This window comes from Carcharodon carcharias, chromosome 9 (assembly GCF_017639515.1).
Source record: "Carcharodon carcharias isolate sCarCar2 chromosome 9, sCarCar2.pri, whole genome shotgun sequence".
Lineage (NCBI taxonomy): Eukaryota > Metazoa > Chordata > Chondrichthyes > Lamniformes > Lamnidae > Carcharodon > Carcharodon carcharias.
Genome location: NC_054475.1, coordinates 80,457,789 through 80,482,189, shown reverse-complemented (window position 1 = coordinate 80,482,189; position 24,401 = coordinate 80,457,789). Strand labels below are relative to the sequence as shown.

At 44.2% G+C, this 24,401-nt stretch overlaps 1 protein-coding gene across 9 annotated transcripts in view; it reads left to right on the top strand.

Annotated features, from left to right (window-relative positions):
* Positions 1–24,401, top strand: part of si:dkey-172j4.3 (diacylglycerol kinase eta) — a 312,005-nt gene that overhangs the window by 76,703 nt on the left and 210,901 nt on the right. For 7 of the 9 annotated variants that reach the window (XM_041195265.1, XM_041195267.1, XM_041195273.1 and 4 more), the window contains exon 2: positions 20,653–20,763. In XM_041195265.1, the coding sequence (XP_041051199.1) occupies positions 20,653–20,763 (111 nt within the window). Of the gene's footprint in view, positions 1–13; positions 77–13,879; positions 13,940–20,652; positions 20,764–24,401 lie in introns of those variants that run through there. The other 2 variants (XM_041195271.1, XM_041195272.1) reach the window with 2 other exon arrangements.

The window sequence follows — 24,401 nt, the reverse complement described above, 5'->3', positions numbered from 1 at the left end:
GTGGAATTGATGCCTGCCATTTCCGATGATGATTGTAATTGCGACAGATGCCCAGGGTCGATTGATTGAGAAACAGGTATGGGGGGAGTATGGGTTGATTGTGAAACAGGAATGGGGGGAGCATGCGTTGATTGAGAAACAGGAATGGGGGGAGTATGGGTTGATTGAGAAACAGGTATGGGGGGAGTATGGGTTGATTGAGAAACAGGTATGGGGGGAGTATGGGTTGATTGAGAAACAGGCAGGGCTAACATTTCATTTTGCTGTTTTATAACAGCACTCTCAGGCAGATTTTCAAATATTCCAAGATACAGGAAGGAGTTGTGGAGAAGTATCTGAAAGCTGATACATTTTGATGGATTAAGGGAGATTTTAAATAATGAATTCAAAGTTTGCTGGAGGAGAGCAGATGAGATTGTGCCAATGTGCCTGAATTGATTGTCTATATTCAGGCATCTCCTTCAACTTTCTGGGAGGACACCGACATTTATGTTTCTCACAGGTCTGTAATGTCAGAGATTTTAAGGTGAGTTGCCGAGACTCCACATTATAAGATTTGAGTAGATCTTTCAAATGTGGAAGGAATTTTTGTCTCACTAACTGGACCTGTGGTTTTTTCTTCGTGAAGTGACATTGAGGAATTTGGAACAGTCAATTAGCAGGAGGATATTTTAAATCTGTAATGCAGGCGCGATTCAAAAGGCTCCCTTACTGAACTGGAGTTTGAGATTTTTTTCAAACCTTTTCCAAGTTGCAGAAAAGCAGCCCATGCCTAACCCAATTCCCTGACAGTACCTGCCACTTTATGTATAACACAGCATCATCACAAGATTTTAAACAATCCCTGAATAAAGTTGACTGTTTTGCTTTCCTGCAGTGTACTATGCATAGGGAAGACAGGGAGATTTCTCCAAGCCGAGGTTGGAGTTATACTGCAGCAGATGTGAATGACATGCTGGTTGTTGAGGCAGCGCACTCACAGCAATTGACATTTTAATGTGAGGATTGTCATTAGTGATGTTCCAGCTCCCCTTCCTGGTCACTGGCTCAGGCTGCGCCTTTATGGTCTATTTGACCCTGAGTTGAGACCGGCCACGTATTGTACGCACGACCTGCTCGTACGTGTGGAAGGGTTGAGAAATAGAGTAGGCCAATTTAAAGTGAATGGCAATAGAGCCAGTGGTGACATGAGGAAAACCTTTTTTTACACAGCAAGTGGTTAGGATCTGGAATGCACTACCTGAGAGTGTGGTGGAGGCAGATTCAATTGTGACTTTCAAAAGGGAGTTGGATAAGCACCTGAAGAGAAAACAATTACAGGGCCACCAGCGAGGAGTGAAACTAGCTGAATTGCTCTCACAGCGAGCTGATATGCACATAAAGGGCCAAATGGCCTCCTCCTGTGCTGTAACCATTCAATGAATCTATACTTCTGTAACATTGCCCATGTTTACTTCGGCCTCGGTTTGTCTGCTTCATTTTATCTTTGTTTCCTCCTGTTTGGCTATTCCAATGCTCTCATGGTGAGCCTTTCATCTACCAGCCCCCCCAAAACTGGAGCTTATTGCAAATTCTTGCTGCCCGCATCCTAACTCACAGAAGAGTCCCATTCTCCCATCCGAACATGCTCTCTGACCCACATTAACGCCAGCTCCACCATCACCTCAAATTAAAAATTTCATTACGCGCCTATGAAGTGCCTCTGTGCATTTTACATTAAACGTGTCATGTAAATGCAGGTCACTTTAAATTATTCTGTTTGCACATCACAGCAGGTTGTATGTTTAAGTTCTAGTGCAGACAGAGTTTGAGCACATAATCCAGGCTGACACTCCAGTACAGTACTGAAGCACTGCTGCGCTGTTGGACGTGTTAGCTTTTTGATGAAACATTAAGCTGAGCCCCCAACTGCCCTCAAACAAATGTAAAAAAAAATCCCATAACACTATTTTAAAGGAGAGCAGGAGAGTTCTCCCTGGTGTCCTGGTCAATATTTATCCTTCAATCAATATCACAAAACAGATTATCTGATCATTATCACATTGCTTTTTGGTGGAGGGGGAAGCTAATAGATTGCCATATTTCCCTACATTGTAACAGTGACTGTATAAAATAAGCTGTGACTATAGCATAGAACAGTACAGCATAGTATAGTGTCACATGGTGTGCTTTATTGGACAAGGTGTAGTATAGTGAGGTACAGTCTTTGTTATGGTGTTGGATTGTGTTGTTTAATGTGACACAGTGCAGTGCATAATGCTATGATGTATTGTGTGATATGCGGGGATATAATGGGATATAGTGCTGTACAGTGTGATATACAGGAGTATGGCATGGTATTGTGTACAATGCAGAGGTAAGGTGTGCTATAGTGTTGCACAGGAATATGGTATGGTTTAGTGTGATATACAGGGGTGTGCAATATACAGATTATGGTATAGTTTTGTATCATGCTGTGTTATAGTGCAATATATAAGGTAGAGTGCACTATAGTGTAATATACAATGAGATAGTTTGCTATATTGTTGTATAGTGTGATGCCGGAGCATGGTGTGGAAAAGTGTGCTTTTTGGGGTATGGTGTGGTCTAGTGAGAAACTGTTGTACAGTGTGATGCACGGGTATGATGTGGTATAGTGCAATATATGGAGTATGGTGTGGTATAGTGTGATACACAGGGGTACGGTTTAGTATACTGTGACATATTTACATAGTATGATATACAGGGTATGATGTGGTATAGTGCAATATACAGGATAAGGTCTAGTGTGACACTGTTGTAAAGTGTGATGCACCGGCATGGTGTGGTATCATGTGATATATAGGGTAAGGTGCAGTCTAGTGTGACAGTGTTGTATAGTGTCATATATAGAGTATGGTGTGGTATAGTGTGAAATACAGGGTAATGTGTAGTATGGCGCGACATACAGGGTAAGGTGTGGCCTACTGTGACACTGTTGTATAGTGTCATACATGTATATGGTGTGGTTTTGTGCGACAATACAGGGTAAAGGTGCGGTGTCGTGCGATAATACAGGGTAAAGGTGCGGTGTTGTGCGATAATACAGGGTAAAGGTGCGGTGTCGTGCGATAATACAGGGTAAGGTGCGGTGTCGTGCGATAATACAGGGTAAAGGTGCGGTGTCGTGCGATAATACAGGGTAAGGTGCAGTGTCGTGCGACAGTACAGGGTAAAGGTGCGGTGTCGTGCGACAGTACAGGGTAAAGGTGCGGTGTCGTGCGATAATACAGGGTAAGGTGCGGTGTCGTGCGATAATACAGGGTAAGGTGCGGTGTCGTGCGACAGTACAGGGTAAGGTGCGGTGTCGTGCGACAGTACAGGGTAAAGGTGCGGTGTCGTGCGATAATACAGGATAAAGGTGCGGTGTCGTGCGATAATACAGGGTAAGGTGCAGTGTCATGCGATAATACAGGGTAAAGGTGCGGTGTACTTTGACATAGTGTTGGATAGTGTGTCACAGTGATGTATAGTGTGATGTACAGGGGTATGGTGTGGTGTGATATCTCTCACACAATGGTAGATTTCCCACTTGGATTTGCTGATAGTACTGGAACTGAACTGACATGGGGGGCTGGATAGAAGGAAAATGACATGCAGCTGACCCCGCAGGATCTGATCCATGCTTTGTTCCATGAAAATTTGCAAATGAGCCTGTATATGGAGTCACAATAGGGAAAGAGAGCATTCAGCCCAACCAGTCCATGCTGGTATTTACTTTCCCTATGAGCCCTTACCCACCCTGTTTTCATATCTTGTCAAAGGCTGTTTCTTCCACCTCCTCCAGTCTAATTTTGAAGTAGATTTGAGGTGCTATCACAAAAGATAGCGGATGCCATCACTGTAATATAACAACCTCTAGTGTAGATATCTTCCATGATCTGTGCTGCCTGGACCCTAACCTCTGGAGTTCCTTTCATAAGCCTGTCCACCTCTGAAACCCTCCTTAAACCTATCTCTGTTTTCCTGTCCCAACATCAGCATCAGTTTTTGTTTAAATACGCCCCAGTGAAGCTGCTCAGGATAGTTTGCTATATCAATGCAAGTTGGTGCTGTCATAGTGAGCATACATATATTCCTCTGATGTTCTCAATAGGAATGTTTTAACTCTCTCATTTACCCATTTAAAGAGCAACATTCCGAGTGGCAGGAAATGAGAATTTAAAGGGGGAATGGATTTTTTCAAAGAAGAATTTCAGCCGTCTATTTTGGGACAGGTGTCAGCCTGTATGTATAGGGTTATTTGTGGTCAAGTTATTTTTGGATGGTTCTGCCCAAGGATATCACATTTTTAGTTGCTACAATTATAATTAAAAATACACAGAGAAAAATGCCAGTCAGACTGCTTCACCACACCCACCCTAATCCAGCGAGCCATCTTCACAGTCAGGCACATTACCCTCCAACAGAGCGGGGGAGCAAACACCTTTAATTGCCTTCCCTTCATCGGGAGCCTATTACAGTATTCAGCTGTTTACCAACTAGCCAGGGGTCACAAACTACCACAGCAGCTGTGAACTTCCTCTTCTTTGTCCATATGCTGAACTGCCATAGGGAAACAACAGCGCACACATTGTTGTTCAGGGTGGAATATTCCATCACCAATACCATGGGCAACTTACTGTCGAATGAGGGGACATCGCATGATTTCTTTTGACCTTCAACCATGGTGTTAAAGAAAGAAAGAACTTGCATTTCTACAGCGCATTTAACAACCTCTTACAGCCATTGAAGTATTTTTGAAGCATATTCACTGCTGTAATGTAGGAAATGCATCAGCCAATTACACAAGCTCCAAAAGGAGCAATGAAATAAACGAGCAAAGAATCTGTCTTTTTTTAGGTGTTGTTTAAAAGTTGGATATTGGCCAGGACTCCACTATTGTTCCTCTTTAACTATTACTGCAAGTTTTGTTGCATCCACCCGAGCGTGCAGATGCTGACTCAGCTGAAAGTTGGCACCTCCAACAGTGCAGGACTCCCTCAGTACTGTGCTGGAGTGTCAGCTGTACACAAATTAAGGGAAGAATGGTGCTGAATAGATCAATTATGGCGTGGAAAGATATGGATTTCCTGTTTCATCTATTAATCCCAGAGGAACCATGCATTCCTCCTTATGTAAAAGCACAAAGACTGGTTAAACCTACCCTGTGCATTCACCTGTGAGCATTGACTGAGCAGAAGTGCCCTCATGGTCAGGACCGAAATATATGGTTGCCTCTGAAATGTTGAAAGGGACTGTCAACGTTTTCATTGGTTACATAGAAACATAGAAAATAGGAGCAGGAGTAGGCCATTTGGCCCTTCGAGCCTGCTCCGCCATTCATTATGATCATGGCTGATCATCCACCTGGTTGCACCTGGAACCTCCTATCTCTGAGGACTTAGTGGCCCATCCTTCTTTCTCTTTCAAAGAGCTGTGTTAAGCTTTTTGTAAAGTGCTTGGAAGCTCACATTGAGCTGCTTTATCTTTGGGGCTGAGGGCAATTGCACACTCCAACAGGAGGAAAGCTCTGCTTAGGAGGGGTCTGAAGTGAAGCTTATGGTGTCATGATCCCTGAATCCAACCTGTGATCCTTGTGAATATATCTTTCCTGCCTGGAGTTTAGGTTGTGGAATTCCTGCTTCCATATAATATTGGATTGTTGGACAGAGCACAACTGACTACATGCTTTGAGTCAGTGACGTTCTGTATCCTGTGGTAACATTGAAGTTGGTGAAACTTAAGTGTCACCCTTGGCACAATGGGCATTACTGTCATCCCTTAGCTGAATGTGTGTGTTCAAGTCCCACTCCAGATTGGGCTTGTTTCCACTGGAGTTTAGAAGAGTGAGGGGTGATTTGATTGAAGTATACAAGATCCTGAACAACGTGGACATGGAAAGGATGTTTCCTCTTGTAGGTGAGTCCAGAACTAGGCACTGATTTAAAATTAGGGGTCACCCTTTTAGGACCAAGATGAGAAGAAATATTTTCTGAGGGTTGTGCGACTTTGGAACTCTCTGCCTCAGAAGGTGGTGGAGGCGGGATCATTGAATATTTTTAAGGCAGAGGTAAATAGATTCTTGCTGGGCAAGGGAATCAAAAGTTATCGGAGTTAGATAGCAATGTGAAAATTGAAACACAAGAAGATCAGCCATGTTCTTACTGAATGGCAGAGCAGGCTCAAAGGGCCAAATGGTCTACTCCTGTTCCTATTTCTTATGTTCTTGTGTTCTAATTTAGGCTGATGCTCCAGTGCAGTATTGAGGGAGTGCTGTGCTGTCAGTGATGCTATCTTTCAGAAGAAGTGTTAAACTGAGGCCCTGTCTGCCTTCTCATGTCAATATAAAAACTCCTGTGGCCGGGATTTTCCGGTCCCACCCGCGGCGGGAATCATCACAGGTGGGATGGAAAATTTGATGAACCAGCCAAAGGTGCATTGACTTCGGGTGGGAAGTTCTGGTCTTGTGGCGGGCAGGATCAGAAAATCCTGGCCTACAGCACTCTTTTGAGGAAGAGCAGTGGAGTTCTCTCCTCTGTCCCAGCTCATATTTATCCTCAACCTTTTTCCTTTCATGGGATGTGGGCATTGCTGGTAAGACCAGCATTTGTTGCCCATCCCCAATTGCCCTTGAACTGGGTGGCTTGCTCAGTCATTTCAGAGGGCAGTTAAAAGTCAACCACATAAACCTGGAGTTACATGTAGGCCAGTCCAGGTAAGGATGACAGATTTCCTTACCTAAAGGGCATTGGTGAATCAGATGGGTTTTTACAACAATCCAATGATAGTTGGCATGGTCACCATTACTGAGACTAGCTTTAGATTTATTAATTGAATTTAAATTCCACCTGCTGCCAGGGTGGGATTTGAGCCCATGTCCCCAGAGGTTTGGCTGGGTCTCTGGATTACTATAGTTAGAACTATGCCACCGTCTCCCCAACATTGTTCGAACAGATTATCTGGTCATTGTTGTTAGTGGGAGCTTGTTTACAAATTGTCTGCTGTTATTTTGATAAAATAACCACAACTATGTTTCAAAGGGGCTTCATTGGCTGTGAAGTGATTGGGAACATCCTGAGGTAGTGAAAGGCGCTGCAGAAATGTGCATTCTCTCTATAAATCTGTGTCAGTTGCAGTGGATGTCAGTGGGAATTGTGGCAACACATGGAAATGGGTGACAAAGTGTGTGGCTCCTCTTTGTGTCAAAACAAAATGGACAAGTGTCCCCAATCATTGTCTGTTGTGTCTGATTGGAGGTTATCGTTGAGCAGCAAATTAAATTAGTCAAGGACATAGATTATCAGCATTTAAACAAAGTCTGATCTTCAGTCAAGTGAATTGTTCAATAGTCATCGAAAGGAGTATGCTTTTTACCTCTCTTACATTTAGTGCGATCCAGTGCACACTTGCAGAGCTAGACCTTGACTTTGTATGATAACGATGTTGCTGACTCACGTTCACTCAATATACACTAACATGAAAAGTCAAGATCTATCCCTGTGAGTGAATCATTTGTTGAGTACATCAGTGTCATTGTGCAGTCAGTCATTAACCCCAGTGATGGGAGACATAGTCCGAATGTTTTATTTTAACCCAGTCCGCCCTTCCAATCAGCACTTTACTGTGCTCTGGCAAAGGGCCAAGGCTGTGTTTTATTTCCCATTGCCCTGCTGATGTCATCACCGTTCCGTGCCTACTGCATTTCTCAGGAATAATCTGGTGGATTGGGACTCTCTACAAAAGGGTGAATACGGCAGTGTGACAGAACCAGAGATTTTTTTTTGGTGTGAGACTGCTGAGAACTGTGGCAGAAGAAAGTAGCCATTGAACAGCACATTGCAGGTAAATGGGGTAATTTACCCCCATCCACCCCTGTCCAGCCTGTGGGTTCATGTGTGTTTCAGTGTTAACTCCCAGGTGTTTGTTAGATTCTGTGTAAAGTGCTCCAGGTAGGGTGCAGCAAAAGTTATATGAACCAGGCTGCATGAAAGGGCAATTGGCTTAACAGTAAAATACAGCTGACTGATTGGATCAGTTTAATCATTTGTAGACCTGAGGCAGAATAGACTGTGGGTATGGAATAGTGCAGACCATGAGAAAAATGGATAGTATAGTTAGTGGTCCTGTTAGATATAGGAGTGCATAAACTTTAGTTAACATGCAGTCTTGCCTCTGAATCAGGAGGTTGTAAGTAAAAGTCCCTCTCCAGAGAGTTGAGCACATAACCTAGGCTGACACACAGTGCAGTACTGAGGGAGTGCTGCATTGCTGGAAATGCAGTCTTTTGTATAAAACTTGAAATCGAGATACTGTCTGCCCGCTTAAAAGCTCCCATAGCATTAGTTCAAAGAAAAAAGGCATTCTCCCCAGTGTCCCTCAACCAACATCTCTTAAAAACCAAATAATCTGGTCATTAATGTTTGACGGAGCTTACTGTGAGCAGGGTATTTTGCTGCATTTTCTACTTTAAACAGTAATTGGCTGCAAAGTGCAGCGAAACCTCCTGAGGTCGTGAAAGGTGTTATATAAATGCAAGTTCTTTTCTAAAGGTTTGAGGCACAAAGTACATGTAGCACATATTTTTAATATTTGTTCATGAGATGTGGGCGTCATTTATTATCCATCCTCAGTTGCCCCCTAGGTCAGAGGGCATTTAAGAGTCAACCTCTTGCTGTGGGTCTGGAGTCATATGTAGGCCAGACCAGGTAAGGATGGCAGATATCCTTCCCTAAAGGGTATTATGGTTTTTACAACAATCAACAATGATTGATGGTCATCATTGTTTTACTGAATTCACATTCCACCATCTGCCGTGGTGGGATTCAAACGCGGGTCCCCAGGGTCTCTGGATTACTAGTCCAGTGACAGTACTACTATGCCACCGCCTCCCCCGCTGCAACCTTCTGGGAATTCAGCATTCCTCCAATTCTGTATGTTAAGTTTTACTGAACATTCCAGCTTCCATCAACAAGATTTAAGGAAATGCGTCAATAAGCAGTAAGCAGCTGCTGCTAAGTTTGGGTTTTAAGGGAAGTGAAGACTGAGGGAGTTGAGTTACACACTTCTCAGGCCCTTGGATGAAAAGGAGATTGTAAAGGTGTCTCGCTTTAAATACAGTAAGACTGGAGAGACAAAACAATACACAAGAATAATACACATGTGAAGCTGAAGAGGAACAGGAGAGTCAGGTTCAGAGTAACACTGACCAAAGTAGCTGGAATGTTCACTAAAACTTAACATACAGAATTGGAGGAGTGCTGAATCCTCAGAAGGTTGTAGTGCTGGAGGAGGTTACAGTGATAGGGAAGAACAAGACACTTGAGGGATTTGAAAACTAGCATGAGAATTTTAAAACTGAGAACCATTGTAAGTCAGCCAGCATATGGGTGAGGGATGAATGGGGATTTGGTGTGAGTTTGGAGAAGGGTAGCAGAGATTCCAATGACCTGAAATTTATGGAAGGCTGAAGATGGAAGGCCAGCTAGAAGAACATTAGACAATATACACATGAACCATATGAATTAGGAGCAGGAGTAGGCCATTCAGCCCCTTGAGCCTGTTCTGCCATTTGATAAGTTCATGTCTGATCTGATTGTTGCGCTTCTTGCCTGAACTCCAATTTCCTGCTACACGTGCCCCCACTCCTTAACACCAGCCCCACCCCTCCCCCCCACCCTCCCTACTCCCTTGTTAGTGAAGAATATGGCCTGGATTTCACACTCCCCCACCCCCCTCCCTGCCCCCACTAGTGGGTTTTAGGCGGGTGGGGGTGAGCATGAGATTGAAGGAACAGGACTGCCTCCGGGTTCCCGCCCATCCCAACCTTGCTGGGGTGGGCAAGGTGGGCAAGGCCTCAGACAGGACACCCACCCTTGCCCCAGTTGAAGCCCTGAAGTGGTCAATTATTGGCCACTTAAGGGCTGTTTCCGGCCCAGCCTCCAATTTTAGGGTATCAGGAGGATTTACCTGGTGTGGGGGAAGCCTGAAAATCAACGGGCTTAGGCTTTGTGCACGAAGGTGCGCCGTTGGGTGGGGGCCGGGGGTGATGCAGTGCCTCTATTAGAAGCCCCCTTCCGACTTCAGGCATCCACCCCCTTCAAGGTGACTGCTGGACTGACCTTCCACAAGCCCCTTGCAGCCTCTCCCCTGACACCCCAGTTTCCACACCCCCCAGGCCATTCCTACCCTCCTCTGGGATCCTGCCAAGATTTACCTTGCCTCCCAGGCCCTGGCATGTTGAAACGCTTCCTCTTTAGTCCACTGCAGCTTCTGTTGCTGCAGGGACTAAAGATCTGCCAGCCAGTCTGATTGGCCGGCAGCTCTCTAAGGTGGGGCGTCCTCCCAAGTGAGGGGCAGAAGTTCTGCCTGCAGTCACTCGATTCGCATTCGAGTGTGAAATGGCTGTGGGCCAGGCAGAGTTGGCAGGGTTGTGTTCCTGCTGACTCTCGGGTGCCGGGAAGGGAAACCCTACGATCCAAAATATTCAGGCCTATATCTACATCCTTCTTAAAAATATTCAATGACCCTGCCTCTACCACTCTGTGGGGAAAAGCGTTCCACAGATTCACAATCCTCTGAGAGAAAAAAATTCTCTTCATCTCTCCCTTACCCACTAATTTTTAGTGATTCATGTACCTGGACACCCAAATCTCTCTGTACCACAGAGTTCTGCAAACTTTCTCTATTTATACAACATGCTGCTTTTCTGTTCTCCCTGCCAAAGTGGACAAGTTCATATTTTCTCACATATACTCATCTGCCAAATTTTTGCCCTTAATCTATCTATATCCTGTTCTGAACTCCTTAAGTCCCCTTAACAACTTACTTTTCTACCTATCTTTGTGTAATCAGTAAATTTAGCCACTATACATTTGATCCCTTCATCCAAGTCATTGATACCAGTTGTAAATAGTTGAGGCCTCAGCACTGACCTCTGTGGCACTCTATTCTTTACATCATGCCTAACTGAAAATGACCCATTTAAGCCTACTCTCTGCTTCCTGTTAGCTAACCTATCCTCTCTCCATGCTAATGTGTTACCCCCTATACCATGAGCTCTTATTTTGTGTAGTGAGCTAACAGAGGAATTCAGCGGCAGATGAGCTAAGGCAAAGGTTCTCAAATTCTTACCACAATGTGCAGCTGCAATAAGAGACCTGGCATTGCAGTGTTAAGAGTCTTGAGTTGGATTTTAAGAGACCTGGAGTTGCAGTACTAAGAGTCCCAGAAATGGAGTATTAACAGACCTGGGATCGCAGTAATAACAGTTTGGATCTTGCAATACTGAAGAAGGCAACAACAAACCACTACAGTACTTTGCTAAGCATAATCATGGACCAATCCATTAGAAGTCCATGGTCACCAATACCCTCTTGGAGTATGGTACCTGAAGGAGGATGAGGAATATTTCTAAGGGGTGAATTCAAGATTGGAGATGTCCAGTTGGTTTTGCTGTAAAAATAGGACAATGATTTTCCTATGACCTATTTCCCATAGATTGGTTGCTACTGAAAACCATATTCCAGCACTACTTCTGTGACTGTGAAACAGTGGGATTTTTAATTGACCTTAACAACTTAGAATTGCAGAGTGCAGAAGAGGCCCTTCGGTCCATCAAGTCTGCACCGACACGTGAGAAACACCTGACCTACCTACCTAATCCCACTTACCAACACTTGACCCATAGCTTTGAATGTTATGACGTGCCAAGTGCTCATCCAGATACTTTTTAAAGGATGTGAGGCAACTCGCCTCCACCACCCTCCCAGGCAGCGCATTTCAGACCGTCACCACCCTCTGGGTAAAAATAAGTTTTTCCTCACATCCCCCCCTAAACCTCCTGCCCCTCATTGAACTTATGTCCCCTTGTGACTGACCCTTTAACTAAGGGGAAAAGCTGCTCCCTATCCACCCTGTCCATGCCCCTCATAATCTTGTACACCTCGATCAGGTCGCCCCTCAGTCTTCTGTGTTCCAACGAAAACAACCCAACTCTATCCAACCTCTCTACCTAACTTAAATGTTTCATTCCAGGCAACATCCTGATGAATCTCCTCTGCACCCCCTCCAGTGAAATCACATCCTTCCTAATATGTAGTGACCAGGACAGCACACAGTACTCCAGCTCTGGCCTCATCAAGGGTCTATACAGATCTGGGGTTGATTCAACTCCAGCACACCCTGCACAATTACGTACCAAATCTTCAGTCAACAACGAAACTTTTCGTCAGATCATCAGCAGGCACCTGATCACATTCAGACTTTGTGTGTTAGATGGGGACAGTGTAGAGGAAGATTTACTCTGTATCTAACCCTGTGCTGTACCTGTCCTGGGAGTGCTTGATGGGATTGAATGCAGAGAGCATTTTACTCTATGATTTTAAGGAACTCAACTGCAAGTCACCTTAACTGGGTCACATCTCTAAATATAGTCTTTGTTTGAACTGAAGCCAATAATGAGCAGGTGCTATAAATATCTCAAAATACAGCCTTTCATTTCCTCCTTGATGCCCTAACCTCTGCTTTATTGGATTCCACATGCATTTGTTCGTTTTGTTCGCTTTTATTTTTAATGGAAACAATGTTGCTTCATAGTTTGCATGTTGCAATCTCTAATTCATGTACACATTACAGGCCCAGGTTCAGCTGCCCTCTCACCCGCCAACATTGCAGATCCAAGTTAGGCCGCCTTCTCTTAGTTTCTCTTTATTTGCCTGTGTTTTCCTTTGTATTTCAAGACTTAATTAAAGAGAAATATTCCAGCTATTTTGGTCAGTATTATTCTGAACTTGACTCTCCTGTTCCTCTTTAGCTTCACATCCTCCATGCTGTCCATTGTCTCTTCAGCCTCACTATGTTCAAAATGAGACTCGTCACACAATCTCCTACTTTGTCCAAGAGCATGAGAACTGTGTAACTCAACTCCCTCAGCCTTCCTTTCCTTTAAAACCAAACTTTAGTGTCAGCTAATCATCACTCGTTGATATCTTTTGATGTCAGTCTTTTTAGTCATGTTGATGTCCTGTACTATATACTTCAAACCTTTAAACAAAGAAAGGACATGTGTTTATATCATACCTTTCATAACTCGGTCATCCAAGAGGAGTTTTGAGCCTTTTAAGCACATTTGCAGTGCAGTTGGCAGCCAATTTGTGCACAACAATATCCCACAAACAGCAATGCCCAGGTGAGCTGTTTTTCCTGAGGTTGTTGAGAGATGAATATTGGCTGCAGGACACCAGGGGGAGTTCCATAGTGCCATGAAATATTTCACCTGAAAGGGTAGAGGGTATCTCAAGTTAATATCTCATGTGAAAGATGGCACCTCTGACCAGGCAGCACTTGCTCAGTACTGCACTGGGAATGTCAGCCTGGATTGTGTGTTCACTTTTCTGGACAGGGGCATGAATGACATTATAACTCAGAGGCTACAGTACTGCTAACTGTACCATGGTTGACTGATTTGGAAACTATCATGAGCTACCTACTAAATTAAGCATTGGGTGTGGTGAGCTCAGTATGGTTAGGGGTACTCGACACCTTGCTGTAAAGTGAGAAGTGAATGGATAACCACAAATATTTCCATTCATTATTGATTCAGCTCTGATGACATTCGAAAGTTTGAATGTAACTTTCTTGTGATCCGTTGCTTGTTGAGTTGACTGCACCTGTCTGTGACTTCTCTGTTCCTGAGTATGTGGTGGGTAGGGTCGAGACAGGGTGGGTAGGCGGGGGGAGATGCAGTGTGGAGTTGGGGGTCTTTGGAATGGAGACTGCGCAAAGCCACCTGGGTGTTGTCACTCTGTGTGACTCACCCCTCCCCTGGCAGGGCTGCCACTGCAGCGTCTGCTCTGTGGAACTGAAACCGGAGGGTCTGTGCAGGAACCTAAGCTTTCCCCATTTCATGGCCTGGAGTGTTTCTCCTCTGACCCTCAATACTGTGAGTAGTTTTTATTTCTAACACATTTAGGGAATGAGTTAAATAGCTGGTGCGCGGTGTCTAGAACAGTGTCACTGTAGCAATAAACTCTTAGATTAAACAGAGGCTGCTATTGAATGTCTAAATATTGGCTGGGAGGAGCTCTCCCAGCCTTGGACAGTGGGTGGGGTCTGGGAAGTTTAAGAGGTCACAGTCTTTAATCAGAACTTGACACTGCCGGTATACTGCAGCTATATCAAGGGCAGCTACATTGAACAGGGAATTACAGTGCTGACTACTTCCTCCTATCCCACCTACTCAGTTTGCTGTTTAGCTAGGTACCTCACTCCTTATTACCTTTTGAGTGAGAGTTCCTGCCTCCTTAGTGCCAGCTGAGGGTAGAGCTCTCACTTCTAACTCAAAGTTGTGGGTTCAAGCGTCACTCCAGAGGCTTGAGTACAGAATCCAGGCTGACACTCCAATTAGCAGCACTGAGGGAGTGCTGCACTGCTGGAGATGCTGTTTTTCGGAGACCCTGCCTGCCCCTCAAGTGGATGCAAAAGATTCTGTTGGAAGAAGAGCAGGGAAGTTTTCCCTGGTGTCCTGGCCAATATTTATCCTTCAATTGACATCATTAAAACAGATGACCTGGTCATGATCACGTTGCTGTATGCGGGATCTTGCTGTGCACAACTTGCCTGTCATATTTCCCTAATTTTAAAAAAAATACATTTCACGGGAAGTGGTCTTCGCTGGCTAGGCCAGCATTTATTGCCCATCCCTAGTTGGTAGTAATGACACTTCATAAGTTCTTCCATGGCTGCAAAGTGCTTTGGGGACATCCTAAGGTTGTGAAAAGTGTTGGCCAATGCAGGCCTTTCTTTCTATACTTATTCCTGCTCCCCCCCACCATGCCCCACATCCCCACAGTAGTGAAGTGCTGTGGGTGTTTAAGAAATGAGTGTGTACATTCTCGCTTGCCATGTAAACGGCAACTGTGTATAAGGCAGCTGTGTAATTGCAGGGTTTATAAATAGAGCAAATACCGAACATTACAAGGAGGGATGTGAGGTTGGGCTGCATAGATCAGAGGGAGCGTGAGCAGGAGGACAGGTGATAACTGGAGGCTGACATGTATGTCGAGATCCTGAGAGTGTGCTTTGAGGGCTGGCTCTGAAGAAAGCACTCAGCCTGGCTCTCTCATCTATTTTTAGATGTAGCTGCTATTTTTACATCAGAGGTTTTGCATCTGTGTTTATAGAACAGTTTATTATGGTCAGGTAATCATTCAGACTGCTGTGTATTTATACCAACTCAATGCAAACAGAACTATGAAAATATTCTGACAGCTGAATCCCAGTGCGTAGCGTATCTTCAGCAGCCTCTGAGAAAAATACACATAGAACCCTCCTATAAAGGTTTCAGCTCACTTTCATTCAATGACAATAGATTCACCTTGTGTACACATTCATTCTATGTTCCCAAAGACAGTGGCCCTCATGCAGGGGTCCATGGGAAGGTTTTGTGCCAAAATAAGGTTGACACAAACTAAAAGCTGCTGCTTAATATCAGTCATGGGACCCAGATAGGTACTGCCACCCCGTGGCTTCCACAGTAACTGCAGTTATAAAAACCTTAACATTGAGCATAGTTTCAGTCTGTGGTTTATTCACTTCAACAGAATCTCCAAGCGTTCATAACCCAGGGTAATAACCAACTCATAGACAATTCCTCTTTAGTTTGCGACCTATATGATTGGGTTTGCTAAACAAGCAGAAGCAAATTAAACTCTGGCCCAGTTCCATCCATTTATATTGTGTTTCCTGATGTCCCTCCTCATGCTTCCTAAAGGGCAGAAGCTTCTGCCTGTCGGGTGGGCCATTTGGGAGTGGGTGCGGGCAGGCGCAGAGCCAATCACCGCCTGTTATCAGCTCTGCACTACTATTTTACATGGGCGGGCCAAGTAAGACCCACCCAGCATGACACTCTCAGCGCTGCCTGTGCGGGTGGTGGAGGAGGGAAAGTCAGAGACTGCGTGCATGCGAAAGAGCGCAGAAATCTCCCTGAGGCATGGAGCTTCCCCAGGGATTAAGTTCAAATTGAAAGTTTAAAATGAAGAAAGATTGAAATTATTTAGACATGTCCTGTCACATGAGCTGGGACAAATTTATGAAATGTGTGTAAAAAAAAAAATATTAATTTAATAAAACCTTCATGAAATCTCATCCTGCCCGTGGATGAGGTTTCATGAAAAATGTGAAAGCCACTTGGGCTCTTCGCTTGGCCCACCATCCTTAAGGTTGAATGGGCAGTTTAGAGAATTAGTTTAATTGGTGTATGAATGGCCTTAATAGGCACGTGCCCACTGAAGGGAAGATCTGAATGATGCGCGGTGATGTTGGGATGCATGCCCGACATCGCTGTGCGTCACTTTGTGTCGGCGTGCAAGGCCTGCCCCTGCATGTCAAAGAGAAAATTCTGCCCTATGTCTCTATAGATTCTAAAGGCATCAAGGGGTTTGGGGAGAGAGAGGGAGTACGGTGTTGAGCTAGAGGATCAGCTATAATCATATTGAATGGTGGAGCAGGCTCAAAGGATCAAACGACCTACTCCTGCTCCTCTTTTCTTTGTTTCTACGGGCAGAATTTTACAGCAGCGGGATTTTACATTCCTGCCGAAGCCAATGAAGTTTAGAATGTCTCACCTCATTTGATGGTCCCGTCCCTGCCGAAACGGGGCCGTAAAATTCTGCCCTACGTTTCTACCTCCACTGCAAAATGTCTTCAACAAAACATTGGGAATTACAATCACTGTTCAATCTGCAAAATACAAATGAAAGTGGAACAAGGGCCTCGAACCCCAGTGGCACTTTGCAATCCATATTAAATCTAGTGTTATCCACACAAAGAAATTTAAGGAATGTTGAATGGGGAGAAAAGCAAGAATTCAAACTCGTCAGATCCTTCTAGGAATTGTGCTAATTAAAGAGCAGGGGCCCTTTTTTAGAGCCGGAGAGTGAATCAGTGTCAAGGAATAATTGCAAGCTCCAGGTATGGACTCCAGACTGTATCTCTCACAGACAGACTCCATTAAGCCGGCTGCAGAGAATTGAGGTGCATGTTGGCAGAACCTGTGTCCAAGTGTCCCACTAGAGATTACCCAGCGTATAGGGATTACTCTCCAATAAAGAGCACCAGGATGGTTCTCACTGGTTCAGATCTTGTATGAATTGTTACTCAATGCCAGCAAGAACTTTCACATTAATTGAAACAATAATAATAAAAAATGTGTTTAGTTGTACAACAATCTTTGGTACAGTAACAATACTTGTGTTACAGAGGCTATGGAAGAATTATAACATGAGACAGGGAGCTTCAGAAGGAAAGGGGTTGAGAATCCACCTGCTGAGACACTCTGGGCCAATACCACTTGCCTATCCTCATCTGGCAATTTGTTCATCCCCCATTTCCTTTGCCTTGCCATTTACAGGCGTGTCCTCATCCATCTATACCCTAAGCTATGGAACTCACTCTCTAACTTCTCTCTCTCTCCTCCTTTAAGACACTAATGAAAACTTACCTCTTTTGGATCAAACCTGACTAATATCTCCTTCATGGCCCGATGTCACCTTTTTATCGTGTTAGGATTCTGTGAAGGACCATGTGAATTTTACATTACAGGTGCTATATAAATGCAAGTTGTTATTCTTGTTGGCAGAGACAGAAAGCCACTTTTGGCCTTGGTTAAGTGTCATTTTGATACAAGTGGGTTTTCTCAAAGTTGGCTTTTACCAAATGTTGAAAATTCTGTCCTACACCTGTGTCTGAGACAACGCCTCAGCAAAAGGAGGAGTAAAATCTGGTGCATCAGCCAGTCTGTCTTGAGCATTGTGAGGCTGCTATTTTAGTTTGCTAAACAGTGAAGCTATCCCATCATTCATAGGCTGTAGCACCACTTTGACCTTTTTTTAAAATTATAATTTAGCTGCTGAAAACCTAGATTCTGTTTTTATAAAATAGGAATGGTTTACATTCCAACAGCCCTTCTTTGAAAAACCTTAGGCCAAAATTATAGCATGTAGCCTCTTTAAATAGAGCCTACCTTTAATTTGTTTAGATTGGAAGGAGAGGGACACGAAAGGAGTTTGGGTGGTGCAGTGGGGATCTTGGCTTTAATCCAACTCCAGCTGGTGAAATGTAAAACTCATCTTTGTGCTAGCTGAAGCAATCCAAGAGAATGAGGTTGAAGGTGTTTCCAACTCAGTGACTGCTGGAGGCAGGATGTTACCTATAACATCAATCTAAATGCTCTCCAATTGGTAATGCCACACAGGAAGTCCAATGTGAGGAATTTGTGTTTTTAAAAAAAGGCATATCCATCATGTGAGGATGATTCTTCTGACTCTCAGAATTAAGCTCCATAATGTATGTGCCCTAATGGGACAATGTAGAAGTTTTGTTCCAAAACTAATCTGCGTGTACCTGTCCTAAGACAGTTTGATAGGACAGCATAGACAGATTTTTACTCTGTATCTTACCCATACTGTTCTTGTCCTGGGAGTGTTTGGTGGAACAGTGTAGAGGGGGCTTTATTCTGTATCAAACTAATACTGTACTTGCCCTGGGAGAGTTTGATGGGACATTATAGAGGAAGCTTTACTCTGTATTTAACCCTTACTGTACTTGCCCTGGGAGAGTTTGATGGGACAGTGTAGAAGGAGTTTCATGCTATCTTTTCCGTGCTGAACCTGCCTTGGGAGTGATTAGTGGGTCAGAATAGGTGGAGCTTTACTCTGTATTATGCTGTATGTAACCCTGGAATGCTTAGTGGCACTTGGGATGAGGGGTATGCTTTGTGTTCATTGGTGATGCTAAATGGTACCTTGATGAATATAAAACAACATTGAGAGGCATTCAGAGGGTGTATTCAGGATCTGATTCTAAGTCCCATGGAATAGGACTTGGTTTATCAAAGAAAGGACCAAGAGCGACAATATGTCCCTGGTTGTCAAGGTGCTGAGAGAAAACGGCAGAGAAAGTGAGACACATATAGTAGGTCTGACAAAATACCTGGGGAAGGCTTGCACAGTTGAAGTGTCAGAACATGTCTTTTCCCTTTTCCAATACTGACCGGCCCTGCTGTGCATTTCCAGCATATTTAATTGTTATGTCATATTTAAAGCATTTGATTTCAGGAACATGGGACTTAGGAGCAGGAGTAGGCCATTCAGCCTGTCGAGCTTGCTCCGCCATTCAATTAGATCATGGCTGACCTGGCTGGGGTCTCAAGTCTATTTTGCTGTCTGCCCTCCATAACCCTTGACTCTCTTGTCTATTAAAAATCTATCTAACTCAGCCTTGAATAAATTCAATGGGCCAGCTTCCACTGCTTTCTGGGGAAGAGAATTCCACATACTATATACCCTTTGAGAGAAAAAAATTCTCCTCATCTCTTACTTAGACAGTGGACCTCTTATTTTTGAACTGTGTGCCCTGCTTCTAGTCTCCCCAACAAGAGGAAATATCCTCCTGGTGTTCACCCTGTCAAGTCCCCTCAGGATCTTATAGGTTTCAATAAGATCACCTCTCAATCTTCTAAACTCCAATGGGTGTCGGATTAACCTGTCCAACTTTTCCTCACAAGATAAGTCCCTCATCCCAGGAATGAGTTGAGTGAATCTTCTATGAACTGCTTCTAACACAATTATGTCCTTTTTCAAATTAGGAGACCAAATCTTGTTCTTTGTTGAACCATCCCTACATGCAATGCAGTGCATCTGAGGTTAACATGTTCAGCCTCACACTGACATCCCCATAATTATTTTCCATAATTCCTTAATCTTATAGCAAATCTAACAAACCTATTTCACAAAACTGGGATGTGAATGTTACCTAAGACTGGGCATTATTCAACTTGCATTGTATGTGTAGAAAAAAAAATCTGAAAGATTGGGCCCACCCATTGTTTTGGGTGCCACTTTAGTCTGTCACTTCACATCGTCTAACAATCAAAGAAGGCAGTCAGTAGAGTGCGTACCTCTGATAAAAGAAAACAATTGAATGGACTTCACTGTTGTTTCTTTATAACAATTACGCAGCTCTTCCTTGAGGCTTTTCCCATCTAGTTGATGCTTTGTAGGTGCAAAGCTGAAAAAACATCATTTCATAAAGAACTTCCATCTCACTGAGGAGGCTTCAGGTCAATCCACATCCAACAACCTGCTCTGAAAACTCTGCTCACATTTTGACAGCTGAGACAATCCATAACGTTCTAACACGATCCACAACATTTGAAATAAAACAACAACCAACATTCTAAAATAAAGTCAATTTTCCCTATTTCCCAATGTTAACAGATACTTTAAAAAATGCTAAGATCTGGATCTGGATCCAGATCCACATCATCTCCAAAAACTAATCAGTTCTTCCTTGGACCATATCATATGTGTACCAAGTGTTGTTGAAATCTGCCCACTAGTTTTTGAGATATATTGTTTACAGACAAGTAGGCTAACAAACAGGGGTGATACAGGCCTACTTTCAGTAACACGGGTATAATCACTAGCAAAGTTAACTGCCTCGTAATCCACGGAATAATAATCCATTGAATTTCCAGTAACTCCATTCTTAGCCAACAGTGTAATAATCCATCACATTCCCAACAGATGTGGTCCACACCATACCAAATCCTGCCTCCTATTTGCTCAGGAACTTCTCTTCATTCTTCTTTTACAGAAAAGCATAAATGAAGGATTGTTGCTGAAGCAGACCAGCTCATTCCAGAGATGGAAGAAAAGATACTTTAAGCTCAGAGGGCGAACTCTGTACTGGGCCAAGGACTCAAAGGTAAAGTGAACAGGACTGACACTGATCACATTTTTCAACTACAGTGAAGACAGTGAAGCATCTTGCTCATGACTTTCACATGAACTGATGAGGAATCTCACTCATACTAAGAAAATCCCTTCACTGACACTCAAGACTGCTCCAACCCTCTATACAAATAACATGTGCGCGTTTATACCACATTTTGTCACACCAGAATTATCTCAAACTGCTTTCCAAATGATTAATCGCTATGAATGGTGTGGTGAATGTTGTTCCACAAAAATAACTGAGGAGCAATATTCCATAGGAGCAATGGATAGAATATTCTGGTGATGGTTGAATGAGGAATGTTGGTCAGGACATTAGGGAAGGTCCCCTTTTTTCTTCCAATAGTAAAATTGGATCTTTTACATCCAACTGAAGCAGCTGACCAGGCAGAATATGCACTGACATAAAGGATGGTATCTCTGACAATGTTGCACCCCTCAACCCACTTAGCACTGTGCTCTTTCCTCTTTCTAAAACCTGATATCAAGCTCAAAACCAAACCTGTGGCCTAGATATGGGGAGGTGATGGTGTAGTGGTATTGTTGCTGGACTAGTAATCCAGAGATCCAGTAATGCTCTGGGGACCAGGGTTTGAATCCCACTACAGTAGATGGTGGAATTTGAATTCAATAAAATTCTTGAATTAAAAGTACTGGAATTAAAATGATGTTGATTGTTGTAAAAACAATCTGTTCACTAATGCCCTTTAGGGAAGGAAATCTGCTGTTCTGGCCTACACGTAACTCCAGACCCTATAACAATGTGGTTGACTCTTAAATGCCCCCTAAACAAGAGCAATAAGGGGTGGGCAATAAATGCTGGCCTAGCCAGTGACACCCACATCCCATGAATGAATAAAAAAAAGTATTAGGCTGGTGGCAACTTCAGGGATGCTATCTTTCAGAATGAACATTAAACCAAGGCCCCTCTCATGAACATGTAAAATATTCCACAGTATGATTAGAAGGGGAGTTATCCTGCTCAATATTTAGCTGTCAATCAAGATCATTAAAACCTTGCATGCTGCGGTATCAGGTGCCCCTACACCTTGTCCCAGTGGGAGCTGGTGAGGGAGTAGCACCATGGTGTCCGGTACTAGGAGGATGAGGATAACAAAGTGTGGATGTGAAAGATGCTGAGGTGGGGAGAAGCAGGCAGAGAGAGCAATTCCTACCCTTCTGTTGCTGCCTTCAGCAGCTGTCAGGAGAGCTTGTGGCTGGTTCCTCTTGTCTGCTTTCAAATAGCCTGCATCTCAAAACAGAGTTAGCACAGCACTGGCCACGCCTCCTGTCACAAAGTGTCAATGCCGAATGCCATTGGGTGACAAGCACTGGAGATCTTCCTTCCACAGCTTCCAACCTGATCGTCTCCCAACCTCGGACGGCCCGCTTCTACCTCCTACCCAAAATCCACAAACAGGACTGTCCCGGCAGACTGATCATGTCAGTCTGTTCCTGCCCCACTGAACTCATTTCTTGCTATCTTGACTCCATTCTCTCTCCCCTTGTCCAGTCCCTTCCCACCTACTTCCGTGATTCCTCTGACATCCTACATCATATCAACAATTTCCAATTCCCTGGCCCCAACAGCCTCCTCTTCACCATGGACGTCCAATCCCTCTACACCTCCATCCCCCACCAGGATGGTCTGATGGCTCTCCGCTTCTTCCTCGAACAGAGGCCCGAACAATCCCCATCCACCACTACTCTCCTCCGTCTGGCTGAACTTGTTTTCTCACTGAACAATTTCTCCTTAAACTTCTTCCAAATAAAAGGTGTGGCTATGGATACCCGCATGGGTCCCAGTTATTCCTGTCTCTTTATGGGGTATGTGGAATATTCCTTGTTCCAGTCCTGGCCCCCTCCCACAACTCTTTTTCCGGTACATCAATGATTGCTTTGGTGCTGCTTCATGCTCTCATCTGGACCTGGAAAAATGTATTAGTTCTGCTTCCAATTTCCACCTCTCCATCATTTTCACATGGTCCATCTCTGACACTTCCCTTCCCTTCGTTGACTTCTCTGTCTCAATTTCTGGTGATAGGCTGTCCACTAATATTCATTACAAGCCTAGCGACTTCCACAGCTACCTCGACTACAGCTCCTCTCACCCCGCTTCCTGTAAGGACTCCATCCCATTCTTTCAGTTCCTTCGCCTCTGTCGCATCTGTTCTGATGATGACACTTTCAAAAACAGTTCCTCTGACATGTCTTCCTTCTCCTTTAACTGAGGTTTTCCACCCACAGTGGTTGACAGGGCCCTCAACCGTCTCCTGCCCATCTCCCGCACATCCTCCCTCACACCTTCCTCTCCCTCCCAGAAACATGATAGGGTCCCCCTTGTCCTCACTTATCACCCCACCAGCCTCCGCATTTAAAGGATCATCCCCCGCTATTTCCGCCAACTCCAGCATGATGCCACCACCAAAAACATTTCTTCACAAACCCCCCAACCCCACCGGCGGCATTCTGCAGGGATCGTTCCCTTTGAGACACCCTGGTCCACTCCTCCATCACCCCCTACACCTCAACCCCCTCCCACGGCACCTTCCCATGCAACTGCAGAAGGTGCAACACCTGCCCCTTTACATCCCCTCTCCTCACCGTCCAAGGGCCCAAACACTCCTTTCAAGTGAAGCAGCATTTCACTTGCACTTCCCTCAATTTAGTCTACTGCATTCGCTGCTCCCAACACGGTTTCCTCTATATTGGAGACACCAAACGCAGATTAGGTGACCGCTTTGCAGAACACCTTCGGTCTGTCTGCAAGCCTGACCCAGACCTCCCTGTCGCTTGCCATTTCAACACACCACCCTGCTCTCTTGCCCACATGTCTGTCCTTGGCTTGCTGCAATGTTCCAGTGAAGCTCAATGCAAACTGGAAGAACAACACCTCATCTTCCGACTAGGCACTTTACAGCCTTCCAGACTGAATATTGAGTTCAACAATTTTAGATCATGAACTCTCTCCTCCATCCCCACCCCTTTCTGATCCCCCTTTTTTCCAGTAATTTATATAGATTTTTTCCCTCACCTATTTCCATTGTTTATAAATGTATTTCCATCCATTGTTTTATCTCTACCTTTTAGCCTATTTCGATCCCTTCCCCCCACCCCACCCCCACTAGGGCTTTCTGTACCTTGCTTGTCCTGCTTTCTACCCTTAATGTCACCTATTATCACATTCCTTAGATAATATCACTACCTTCAACACCTCTTTGTCCTTTTGTCTATGACATCTTTTGGTTCTCTCCACCTATCACTGGCCCTCTATCCAGCTCTGCCTGTCCCACCCCCTCTTAAACCAGCTTATATTTCACCTCTTTTCTATTTTTCCTTAATTCTGTTGAAGAGTCATACGGTCTCGAAACGTTAACTGTGCTCTTCTCTGCAGATGCTGTCAGACCTGCTGAGTTTTTCCAGATGTTTTTGTTTTTGTACTGAAGCAGCAGTACTGGTTTTACTCAAAAGGACAGAAATAAAGACCACCCCCGGCCGTATCACCCCTGACACTTCAGATTCCTAATGCTTCAATTCTTGACATTCCCATTCCTAACAATTCCATTCGTGGCAATTCCCTGTGAATTTGAAAGACAGGACCTAAACATT